General features: G+C 49.3%; 1 protein-coding gene across 5 annotated transcripts in view; it reads left to right on the top strand.

Annotated features, from left to right (window-relative positions):
- Positions 1–12,748, top strand: part of BPTF (bromodomain PHD finger transcription factor) — a 42,206-nt gene that overhangs the window by 8,415 nt on the left and 21,043 nt on the right. For 4 of the 5 annotated variants that reach the window (XM_040437422.1, XM_040437427.1, XM_040437425.1 and 1 more), the window contains exons 3-9: positions 10,614–10,831; positions 10,988–11,164; positions 11,243–11,401; positions 11,481–11,594; positions 11,693–11,877; positions 12,143–12,498; positions 12,578–12,709. In XM_040437422.1, the coding sequence (XP_040293356.1) occupies positions 10,614–10,831; positions 10,988–11,164; positions 11,243–11,401; positions 11,481–11,594; positions 11,693–11,877; positions 12,143–12,498; positions 12,578–12,709 (1,341 nt within the window). The remainder of the gene's footprint in view (positions 1–10,613; positions 10,832–10,987; positions 11,165–11,242; positions 11,402–11,480; positions 11,595–11,692; positions 11,878–12,142; positions 12,499–12,577; positions 12,710–12,748) is intronic. The other variant, XM_040437424.1, reaches the window with a different exon arrangement.

Genomic DNA, 12,748 nt, shown 5'->3' with positions numbered 1-12,748 from the left:
ATGGCGCCCCCTGGTGTTCTTACTTACATAGTATGGAGCGCCCCCTGGTGTTCGGTTACTTACATAGTATGGCGCCCCCTGGTGTTCTTACTTACATAGTATGGCGCCCCCTGGTGTTCAGTTACTTACATAGTATATATTACACTTGTGTATACCCTGCACATGTAGAGGCACTTATTTTTGTATTTACACTTAGTCTAAGACTACTAGTTGCCTGCTCTTGACATGTGCGCGTTTGGTTTTTTGGTATTTTTTTTATAAAAATTAGCTTTTATTGTTTCTTTATTTAAAACTCTCTACAGTAGACCCCTTTTTGTGCTATACTTGTGGTTATTTTCCCCTTGCAGTAATATTGCAGGGGCAGAGTATTGTTAGACTGGCTGCTTCTATGTACACATTGCATCTGCTGTCATTTCAGTAGCGGCGCTGTTACTTTCTATACTGCAGTCTGCACCGATCCCCTGAAGACGCCATGTATATGGCGAAACATGTCGGGGGGCAGTGTTTAGTATTTTAGGCTACAGAAGACCCAGTATAAGTGTGCAAGCTACCGAGTAGCTAGTAGGTAGTTTAGTAAGGCCTCTTTCACACTTGCGTTGTCCGGATCCGGCGTGTACTCCACTTGCCGGAATTACACGCCGGATCCGGAAAAACGCAAGTGTACTGAAAGCATTTGAAGACGGAACCGTCTTCCAAATGCGTTCAGTGTTACTATGGCACCCAGGACGCTATTAAAGTCCTGGTTGCCATAGTAGCAGTGGGGAGCAGGGGAGCAGTATACTTACCGTCCGTGCGGCTCCCGGGGCGCTCCAGAATGACGTCAGGGCGCCCCATGCGCATGGATGACGTGATCCATGTGATCACATGATCCATGCGCTTGGGGCGCCCTGACGTCACTCTGGAGCGCCCGGGGAGCCGCACGGACGGTAAGTACACTGCTCCCCGCTCCACTTACCATGGCTGCCAGGACTTTAGCGTCCCGGCAGCCATGGTAACCACTCTGAAAAAGCTAAATGTCGGCTCCGGCAATGCGCCGAAACGACGTTTAGCTTAAGGCCGGATCCGGATCAATGCCTTTCAATGGGCATTAATTCCGGATCCGGCCTTGCGGCAAGTGTTCCGGATTTTTGGCCGGAGCAAAAAGCGCAGCATGCTGCGGTATTTTCTCCGGCCAAAAAACGTTCCGTTCCGGAACTGAAGACATCCTGATGCATCCTGAACGGATTTCTCTCCATTCAGAATGCATTAGGATAAAACTGATCAGGATTCTTCCGGCATAGAGTCCCGACGACGGAACTCTATGCCGGAACAGAACAACGCAGGTGTGAAAGAGCCCTAAGCGATTGCGCCGCCACCAGAATCCAAGCGCATGAATTGAATGAGCGAAAGGAGATAGAAGGCAGCAAGAGCAGCAATTGAATAATTACCAATAACAGTTACAAACAAGGGCAACAATGTTATACAAATGTGTCAGACGGAATAGACACTGAACAGCTAGTAGGCAGTATAGAAAGTAACAGCGCCGCCACTGAAATGACAGCAGGTGCAATGTGTACATAGAAGCAGCTAGTCTAACAATACTCTGCCCCTGCAATATTACTGCAAGGGGAAAATAACCGCAAGTATAGCACACAAAGGGTCTACTGGAGAGAGTTTTAATTTAGTAGGTTAGATATAAGTGTTTGCAATTTATTAAATTAAAGAAACAATAAAAGCTAATTTTTATAAAAAAATACCAAAAAACCAAACGCGCACATGTCAAGAGCAGGCAACTAGTAGTCTTAGACTAAGTGTAAATACAAAAAAAACTTACATAGTATGCCACGCCCCCTGGTGTTCGGTTACTTACACAGTATGGTGCGCCCCCTGGTGTTCAGTTACTTACACAGTATGGTGCGCCCCCTGGTGTTCGGTTACTTACACAGTATGGCGCGCCCCCTGGTGTTCAGTTACTTACATAGTATGCCACGCCCCCTGGTGTTCGGTTACTTACACAGTATGGTGCGCCCCCTGGTGTTCAGTTACTTACACAGTATGGTGCGCCCCCTGGTGTTCGGTTACTTACACAGTATGGCGCGCCCCCTGGTGTTCAGTTACTTACACAGTATGGTGCGCCCCCTGGTGTTCGGTTACTTACACAGTATGGTGCGCCCCCTGGTGTTCAGTTACTTACACAGTATGGCGCGCCCTCTGGTGTTCAGTTACTTACACAGTATGGTGCGCCCCCTGGTGTTCAGTTACTTACACAGTATGGCGCGCCCCCTGGTGTTCAGTTACTTACACAGTATGGCACGCCCCCTGGTGTTCGGTTACTTACACAGTATGGCACGCCCCCTGGTGTTCAGTTACTTACACAGTATGGCACGCCCCCTGGTGTTCAGTTACTTACACAGTATGGCACGCCCCCTGGTGTTCAGTTACTTACACAGTATGGCACGCCCCCTGGTGTTCAGTTACTTACACAGTATGGCGCGCCCCCTGGTGTTCAGTTACTTACACAGTATGGCGCGCCCCCTGGTGTTCGGTTACTTACACAGTATGGCGCGCCCCCTGGTGTTCGGTTACTTACACAGTATGCCACGCCCCCTGGTGTTCAGTTACTTACACAGTATGGCGCGCCCCCTGGTGTTCAGTTACTTACACAGTATGGCGCGCCCCCTGGTGTTCAGTTACTTACATAGTATGGCTCCACCTGGTCTTCACTTACTTACATAGTATGGCTCCATTTGGTGTTCGGTTACTTACACAGTATGGCGCGCCCCCTGGTGTTCGGATACTTACACAGTATGGCGCGCCCCCTGGTCTTCACTTACTTACATAGTATGGCTCCATTTGGTGTTCGGTTACTTACACAGTATGGCGCGCCCCCTGGTGTTCGGATACTTACACAGTATGGCGCGCCCCCCTGGTGTTCGGATACTTACACAGTATGGCGCGCCCCCCTGGTGTTCGGATACTTACACAGTATGGCGCGCCCCCCTGGTGTTCGGATACTTACACAGTATGGCGCGCCCCCCTGGTGTTCGGATACTTACACAGTATGGCGCGCCCCCTGGTGTTCGGATACTTACACAGTATGGCGCGCCCCCTGGTGTTCGGATACTTACACAGTATGGCGCGCCCCCCTGGTGTTCGGATACTTACACAGTATGGCGCGCCCCCTGGTGTTCGGATACTTACACAGTATGGCGCGCCCCCTGGTGTTCGATCAAGGTACTTTTACACTAGCGTTTTTCTTTTCCGACATAGAGTTCCGTCCTAGGGGCTCAATACCGGAAAAGAACTGATCAGTTTTATCCTAATGCATTCCGTCCAGGATGCATCAGTTCAGTCCCTCTTACGTTTTTTGAACGGAGAAAATTCCACAGCATGCTGCACCTTTCTCTCCAGCCAAAAATCCTGAACACTTGCCGGAATGCCGAATCCAGCATTAATTTACATTTAACCCCTTAAGGACATAGGACGTACCGGTACGCCCTATTTCCCGAGTCCTTAAGGACACAGGACGTACCGGTACGTCCTGACTTAAAATCTGTATTCCGGCGCCCGAGGGGTTAAACGGAACGGGATTTCGGCTGAAATCCTTCAGCCGGCATCCTGTGACAACGCCAGGGGGGGTCATGTGACCCCCCCGTGTCGGCGATCGCAGCAAACCGCAGGTCAATTCAGACCTGCGGTTTGCTGCGCTTTTTGCAGTTTCTGATGCCTGCGGTCCCTGACCGCGGGGATCAGAAACTTTAGAGTGGCTAAAATCATTATTATTCACCCCCCCCTGCACCCCTGCATGATTTGATGCCGGCGGGTGGTGCAGGGGGGGTGTCGCATGCGGTGGGGGCGTTGCGGGAGGCGGGCGGTGCGGCAGGCGGGATCGCGATCCCCCGCCCGCCTCCCCATGAATGATCGTTGGTGTCTAGTGGTTATACCAGGGTGCCAGCACATTGCTGGCACCCTGGTACAAACGGCTGACATCTGTGCAGATGTCAGCCGTTTAACCCTTTCCATACCGCGGTCCGTACGGACCGCTGTATGGAAAAAGTTAACTGTCATCGTCAGGGAGCTCCCTCCCTCTCCATCGGGGGGCTGCTGTGCCTTTGCAGCCCCCCGATGGAGAGGGAGAGAGCTCCCAGAGAGCCCCCCTCAGCCCCGTGCTTACCCTTCCCCGTCTGCGAAGTTCTGAGCAGACGGGGAGGGTTCCCATGGCAACAGGACGCCTGCTCAGGCGTCCTGCTGTCCATGGTGCTGAACAGATCTGTGCTAAAAGCACAGATCTGTTCAGTGTAAGTAAAATACAGTACAGAACAATATATATTGTTCTGTACTGTATTATACAAACATCAGACCCACTGGATCTTCAAGAACCAAGTGGGTCTGGGTCAAAAAAATGTAAAAAGAAGTGAAAAAAGTTAAGATAAAAAAAAAAAACCATTTATCACTGAATAAAAATTAAAAAAATAAAATAAACTACACATATTAGGTATCGCCGCGTCCGTAACGACCTGATCTATAAAACGGTCATGTTACTTTCCCCGCACGGTGAACGCCATAAAAATAAAAAAATAAAAACTATGAGAAAATTGAAATTTTGCCCACCTTACTTCCCAAAAAAGGTAATAAAAGTGATCAAAAAAGTCGCATGTACGCCAAAATAGTACCAATCAAACCGTCATCTCATCCCGCAAAAAATGAGACCCTACTCAAGATAATCGCCCAAAAGCTGAAAAAACTATGGCTCTTAGACTATGGAAACACTAAAACATGATTTTTTTTTGTTTCAAAAATGAAATGATTGTGTAAAACTTACATAAATAAAAAAAGTATACATATTAGGTATCACCGCGTCCGTATCGACCGGCTCTATAAAAATATCACATGACCTAACCCCTCAGATGACCACCGTAAAAAAAATAAAAATAAAAACAGTGTAAAAAAAGCCATTTTTGCCATCTTACGTCACAAAAAGTGTAATAGCAAGCGATCAAAAAGTCATATGCACCCCAAAATAGTGCCAATCAAACCGTCATCTCATCCCGCAAAAAATGAGACCCTACTCAAGATAATCGCCCAAAAACTGAAAAAACTATGGCTCTTAGACTATGGAGACACTAAAACATTTTTTTGGTTTTAAAAATGAAGTTATTGTATAAAACTTACATAAATAAAAAAAAATGTATACATATTAGGTATCGCCGCGTCCGTGACAACCTGCTCTATAAAATTACCACATGATCTAACCTGTCAGATGAATGTTGTAAATAACAAAAAAAAAAAACGTGCCAAAAAAGCTATTTCTTGTTACCTTGCTGCACAAAAAGTGTAATATAGAGCAACCAAAAATCATATGTACCCTAAACTAGTACCAACAATACTGCCACCCTATCCCGTAGTTTCTAAAATGGAGTCACTTTTTTGGAGTTTCTACTCTAGGGGTGCATCAGGGGGGCTTCAAATGGGACATGGTGTCAAAAAAACCAGTCCAGCAAAATCTGCCTTCCAAAAACCATATGGCATTCCTTTCCTTCTGCGCCCTGCCGTGTGCCCGTACAGCGGTTTACGAACACATATTAGGTGTTTCTGTAAACTACAGAATCAGGGCCATAAATAATGAGTTTTGTTTGGCTGTTAACCCTTGCTTTGTAACTGGAAAAAAAATATTAAAATGGAAAATCTGCCAAAAATTTGAAATTTTGAAATTGTGTCTCTATTTTCCATAAAATCTTGTGCAACACCTAAAGGGTTAACAACGTTTGTAAAATCAGTTTTGAATACCTTGAGGGGTGTAGTTTCTTAGATGGGGTCACTTTTATGGAGTTTCTACTCCAGGGGTGCATCAGGGGGGCTTCAAATGGGACATGGTGTCAAAAAAACAGTCCAGCAAAATCAGCCTTCCAAAAACCAAACGGCGCACCTTTCACTCTACGCCCTACTGTGTGCCCGTACAGTAGTTTACGGCCACATATGGGGTGTTTCTGTAAACAGCAGAGTCAGGGCAATAAAGATACAGTCTTGTTTGGCTGTTAACCCTTGCTTTGTTAGTGTAAAAAATGGGTTAAAATTGAAAATTAGGCAAAAGAATGAAATTCTCAAATTTCATCCCCATTTGCCAATAACTCTTGTGCAACACCTAAAGGGTTAACGACGTATGTAAAATCAGTTTTGAATACCTTGAGGGGTGTAGTTTCTTAGATGGGGTCACTTTTAGGGAGTTTCTCCTCTAGGGGTGCATCAGGGGGCTTCAAATGGGACATGGTGTCAAAAAACCAGTCCATAAAAATCAGCCTTCCAAAAACCATACGGCGCACCTTTCACTCTACGCCCCGCTGTGTGGCCATACAGTAGTTTACGGCCACATATTGGGTGTTTCTGTAGACGGCAGAGTCAGGGCAATAAAGATACAATCTTGTTTGGCTGTTAACCCTTGCTTTGTTAGTGGAAAAAATGGGTTAAAATGAAAAATTAGACAAAAAAATGAAATTCTCAAATTTCCTCCCCATTTGCCAATAACTCTTGTGCAACACCTAAAGGGTTAACAATGTATGCAAAATCAGTTTTGAATACCTTGAGGGGTGTAGTTTCTTAGATGGGGTAATTTTTGGGTGGTTTCTATTATGTAAGCCTCGCAAAGTGACTTCAGAGCTGTAGTGGTCCCTAAAAATTGAGTTTTTGTAAATTTCTGAAAAATTTCAAGATTTGCTTCTAAACTTCTAAGCCTTATAACTTCCCCAAAAAATAAAATATCATTCCCAAAACAATTCAAACATGAAGTAGACATATGGGGAATGTAAAGTCATCACAATTTTTGGGGGTATTACTATGTATTACAGAAGTAGAGAAACTGAAACTTTGAAATTTTTCAAATTTTTTTCAAATTTTTGGTAAATTAGGTATTTTTTTGTGCAAAAAAAATAATTTTTTTGACTTCATTTTACCAGTGTCATGAAGTACAATATGTGACGAAAAAACAATCTCAGAACGGCCTGGATAAGTCAAAGCGTTTTAAAGTTATGAGCACTTAAAGTGACACTGGTCAGATTTGCAAAAAATGGCCTGGTCCTTAAGGTGAAAATGAGCCCGGTCCTTAAGGGGTTAAGGGCTCTTTCACACTTGCGTTGTCCGGATCCGTCGTGTACTCCATTTACCGGAGGTGCCCGCCGGATCTGGAAAAACGCAAGTGAACTGAAAGCATTTGAAGACGGATCCGTCTTCAAAATGCGTTCAGTGTTACTATGGCAGCCAGGACGCTATTAAAGTAGTAGTAGTGGGGAGCGGGGGAGCGGTATACTTACCGTCCGCGCGGCTCCCGGGGCGCTCCAGAGTGACGTCAGAGCGCCCCATGCGCATGGATGATGTCATCCATGCGATCACGTCATCCATGCGCGTGGGGCGCCCTGACGTCACTCTGGAGCGCCCGGGAGCCGCACGGACGGTAAGTATACTGCTCCCCCGCTCCCCACTACACTTACCATTGCAAACAGGACTTTAGCGTCTTGGCAGCCATGGTAACCATTCAGAAAAAGCTAAACGTCGGATCTGGCAATGCTCCGAAACGACGTTTATCTTAAGGCCGGATCCGGATCAATGCCTTCCAATGGGCATTAATTCCGGATCCGGCCTTGCGGCAAGTGTTCAGGATTTTTGGCCGGAGCAAAAAGCGCAGCATGCTGCGGTATTTTCTCCGGCCAACAAACGTTCCGTTCCGGAACTGAAGACATCCTGATGCATCCTGAACGGATTTCTCTCCATTCAGAATGCATTAGGATAATCCTGATCAGGATTCTTCCGGCATAGAGCCCCGACGACGGAACTCTATGCCGGAACAGAACAACGCAGGTGTGAAAGAGCCCTAAGTGTAGTTCTAGAGCGCACACATGTTGCTAGAAGAGAGTTTGGGAGCGTGCGTATAAGTCTTACTAGAGGAGAGCACGTGCACATATTACTAGAGGAGAGCTCGAGAGCACGTGCACATATTACTAGAGGAGAGCTCGGGAGCGCATGAGTGTTACTAGAGGAGAGCTCGGGAGCCCATGAGTGTTACTAGAGGAGAGCTCGGGAGCCCATGAGTGTTACTAGAGGAGAGCTCGGGAGCCCATGAGTGTTACTAGAAGAAAGCGCAGGAGCGTGCGCTAGTGTTACTAGAGGAGAGCTCAGGAGCCCATGAGTGTTACTAGAGGAGAGCTCAGGAGCCCATGAGTGTTACTAGAGGAGAGCTCGGGAGCCCATGAGTGTTACTAGAGGAGAGCTCGGGAGCCCATGAGTGTTACTAGAAGAAAGCGCAGGAGCGTGCGCTAGTGTTACTAGAGGAGAGCTCAGGAGCCCATGAGTGTTACTAGAGGAGAGCTCAGGAGCCCATGAGTGTTACTAGAGGAGAGCTCGGGAGCCCATGAGTGTTACTAGAGGAGAGCTCGGGAGCCCATGAGTGTTACTAGAGGAGAGCTCGGGAGCCCATGAGTGTTACCAGAGGAGAGCTCGGGAGCCCATGAGTGTTACCAGAGGAGAGCTCGGGAGCCCATGAGTGTTACCAGAGGAGAGCTCGGGAGCCCATGAGTGTTACTAGAGGAAAGCTCGGGAGCCCATGAGTGTTACCAGAGGAGAGCTCGGGAGCCCATGAGTGTTACCAGAGGAGAGCTCGGGAGCCCATGAGTGTTACTAGAGGAGAGCTCGGGAGCCCATGAGTGTTACTAGAGGAGAGCTCGGGAGCCCATGAGTGTTACTAGAAGAAAGCGCAGGAGCGTGCGCTAGTGTTACTAGAGGAGAGCTCGGGAGCCCATGAGTGTTACTAGAGGAGAGCTCGGGAGCCCACGAGTGTTACTAGAGGAGAGCTCGGGAGCCTACTCAGGTGTTACTAGAGTTAAGCTCGGGAGGAAGGACGGACTGGCTATTTACCCTACGAGGACATTTCCTGGTGGGCCGATGTCTAGGGGCCCACCCGAGCCCTGCTCGCAGCCACCATTCAGGTACAATCTGATGCTTTCAGCACTAATGCTCGCAGTATCTGGTACTTATGCTCCTGGCTGGCAGAAGAAAGTGCTGTATTGCTGTCCTCAGGACGGCAGAGTTGAATGCTGCAGTGGGGGCAGCAGCATTTTGTGCTGCACTGTGTGTATTTGGTTCTTCTGGGGCGGTATTTTGTGCCGCACTACAGTACGGCTGGCCACTTCTACTTTGGCCCTGCCTTCTGTTGATTTGGACCTGTCTGCAACATAGGGCCACTTTATGTTCCCAATCCTCCCTTAGGGGGGAGCTTGGGAACGCATGTGTTACTGAAGGGGAGCTTGGGAGCATGTGCGCGCATTACTAGAGGGGAGCATGCACAATCGTTACCTGGGGGGCTCGGGAGCGCGTGTGTGTGTGTGTGTGTGTTACTAGAGGGGAGCTCCTCGCGGTCCGCTATAATGGTGGTGGACATTTGTACTGGAGGACGCTTGCACCCGAGCCCTCCCCGCGGACACCGTTCAGGTACAATCTGATGCTCTCAGCATTAATTAATGCTCTCGTTGTCCACTTCTCTAGTCTTCCGGAGGGGCCGGTCCTGTTCTAGCGCTCTTCGGACTGCGCACAGTGATTATTCATTGTGTTTTTGGAGGTTGTGGGCCACGCTCCCACCCTGCCACATACGTGTACAGAGCTGTTTCATCACTTTGAAATGTTTTGGTTTGGGTAAATGTCCAACCCCCGCACCCTGCCAGTCAGCTGTCATATACAGAAGATGTCACGCGCGTCGCAGTGTATACAATTGTTTGTGTGATCATGGCTGCACACACAGCAATGATGACTCCTGGGGACTGTTTTTACGGCTGCCAGAGTGGGAAGGAGAGTTACTGGGGACTGTTTTTAGGGCTGCCAGAGTGGGAAGGAGAGTTACTGGGGACTGTTTTTAGGGCTGCCAGAGTGGGAAGGAGAGTTACTGGGGACTGTTTTTATGGCTGACCGAGTGGGAAGGAGAGTTACTGGGGACTGTTTTTAGGGCTGACCGAGTGGGAAGGAGAGTTACTGGGGACTGTTTTTAGGGCTGACCGAGTGGGAAGGAGAGTTACTGGGGACTGTTTTTACGGCTGCCAGAGTGGGAAGGAGAGTTACTGGGGACTGTTTTTACGGCTGCCAGAGTGGGAAGGAGAGTTACTGGGGACTGTTTTTATGGCTGACCGAGTGGGAAGGAGAGTTACTGGGGACTGTTTTTAGGGCTGACCGAGTGGGAAGGAGAGTTACTGGGGACTGTTTTTAGGGCTGACCGAGTGGGAAGGAGAGTTACTGGGGACTGTTTTTACGGCTGCCAGAGTGGGAAGGAGAGTTACTGGGGACTGTTTTTACGGCTGCCAGAGTGGGAAGGAGCTAGGAATACTGGAGACTTTATTCACAACTGTAAGAGAGTGGAGGAGACTCACTGGGGAATATATTCACAGCTGCCAGAGGGTGGAAGGAGACTTATCTAGGCAAAAGAGAAATGGGTCATGTGACAGTGCTCAGCCCACAAGCATACAGATCAGATTCGGTGCTGAGGAGGCACAGATGAGAAGGTTGTATTTTTGGGTTGGACACAGTGCAGAGTCGGTAACAGTTACATAAGGCCGGGGGTCTCTGTTCTCGCACTCCTTTATACTGTATCGCTCTGTCTGTAGAGAAGAAGACTCTGAGAAGGAGAAGAAGATCTGGTACTACAGTTCCAGGCCGCAGCTTGAGGAGTTACTGGACTGTCTGGACAAGACGCATTATGAAGCCGACCTGTGCAAGACCCTGGAGGAGCTGCGGGGGGAGATCCACCGGCACATGGACATCACAGAGGAGCTGACCAACAAAGCCCGGGGCAACAACCGCTCCTACCTGTCTGTGGTCAATGGTGAGGATGGGGGGGGGGGGGGGGGGGTGTAGTACTGGAGAATGATAGGGTCCTGATGGTCCGGCAGATCAGTAGTGTGTGGGAGCTGGAAGGGACCAGGTGAAGTCTCAGACGTGATGCAAACATTTCATGCAGCTTCGTTTTCTGTCTCCTTAGAGGAAATTATGGAGCGGCTTAAAGCCAAACATGATGTAGCAGAGCCAAATAAGACGACGATAGAGGGAGAAAAGTCAGAAAGCACAGCCGAGCAGGAGAGTAGCAAAGAGTCGAGCTCGACCACCAAACCCGAGGACGCCGGGACGGGAGACGGCCCAGAGAAAGGCCCGGTTGGAGGTGAGATGCGGGGGTTACGTGAGCCGCCCCCCATGCTGGATCTGTACCTGTCACTAAACTGTGTGACACTTACTGCAGAGAGCGCTGAGACTGAAAAAAGCAAAGAAGAAGCTCCAGACACCAGTGACTGCAAACCCTCCAGTGCTCCAAGCAAAGAAGCCGAGAAGCCGCCGGCCGAGGATGGCAGTGGTGTGACGGATGAGAAGACTCCGGAGCCAGCAGCTCCTGCCTCGTCAGGTACTTGTGCCCTACATGCCAATGTCTTAGAGATATATATAAACCAGGTCATGATGGGAGTCAATGCTGTTTCCTGCAGTGACAGAGTCCTCGGAGGTCACCCCCGATGCCGCGGCTGCTCCAGAGTCACCTGAAGAGCAGGGGGATGGCGCCAGTAAACCTCCGCAGCCCAGCGTGAAGCAGGAGGATGCAGGTGAGTGCATGGAGCGGCGCAGGGGGAAGCCAGTCCTGAAGGTGCACGCACATATATAAAGCTACATGTCTACTTAGTGTTTTCTCCCCTGTTTTTAGTGTTGGGGGACGGGAAGGTGGAGAAGTGCTCGGTGGATACGGTGGATCTTCTGAGTCCGGGGAAGACGCCCTCCAGGATGGTGACCCGTCTGCGGAACCCCGACAGCAAGTTAAGTCTGTTGAAGAGTCACCAGTTCAGTGCGGCCGTCCAGGAGGCAAATAAGATTTATAAGGAAGGCCGAGAGGTTTGTGTTGTGCGCCGGCCAACTATGGAGTGGGACACTTACCCTCCGCTCTGCGGGCCTTTCTGTGCACCTCCTGCTTTCTGGTCTCTGTGGTGATGGACTCTGAGCACCAAGGTTTGACAACTCTTCTGGTGAAGTGGGGCATCCAAAACTGAAAAAATAATTTCCTGTGCTGTGATGATCTGGGGCCGACGGGTCCGGGATGCCCGGCCGCTCGGGCTGGTCACTGTTACTGTATTAACTTGTCCTCGTTTCGCCCTCACAGGTTTTGGTGGTGAATTCTCAAGGCGAGATCTCCCGACTAAGCACCAGGAAGGATGTGGTCATGAGGGGCACCTTGAGCAGTTACTTCAAGCTTGGGCAAGAGAGCAAGTATCGCATGTACCACAACCAGTACTCCACCAACTCGTACGCCCTGAACAAGCACCAGCACCGGGAGGACCACGACAAGAGGCGACATCTGTCTCATAAGTTCTGCCTGTCGCCCACCGGCGAATTCAGGTGGAACGGCTCAGTCCACGGCTCGAAGGTATTGACTATATCCACGCTGCGGCTTACCATCGTCCAGTTGGAGAACAACGTCCCCTCTCCCTTCCTGCATCCCAACTGGGCCTCACACAGGTAACGGGCCGCGTTCTGTCAGCAGTTTCCTGCTTGCTGTAAAGCTACGGAATATCTCACAGCTGTATTTCCACTGCAGGTCAAACTGGATCAAGGCCGTTCAGATGTGCAGCAAGCCCCGGGAATTCGCGCTGGCGCTAGCAATACTGGAGTGCGCCATTAAATCTGTCGTCATGCTGCCGATTTGGAAGGATTCTCTGGGTCACACAAGGTATGGAGCTAGATACAGTTCGATGCAGCGTGGTTCCTG

The sequence above is a fragment of the Bufo bufo genome, chromosome 6 (genome assembly GCF_905171765.1).
Source record: "Bufo bufo chromosome 6, aBufBuf1.1, whole genome shotgun sequence".
Classification (NCBI taxonomy): domain Eukaryota; kingdom Metazoa; phylum Chordata; class Amphibia; order Anura; family Bufonidae; genus Bufo; species Bufo bufo.
The sequence above is the reverse complement of the archived record's forward strand: the minus strand, read 5'-3'. Positions and strand labels throughout refer to the sequence as shown.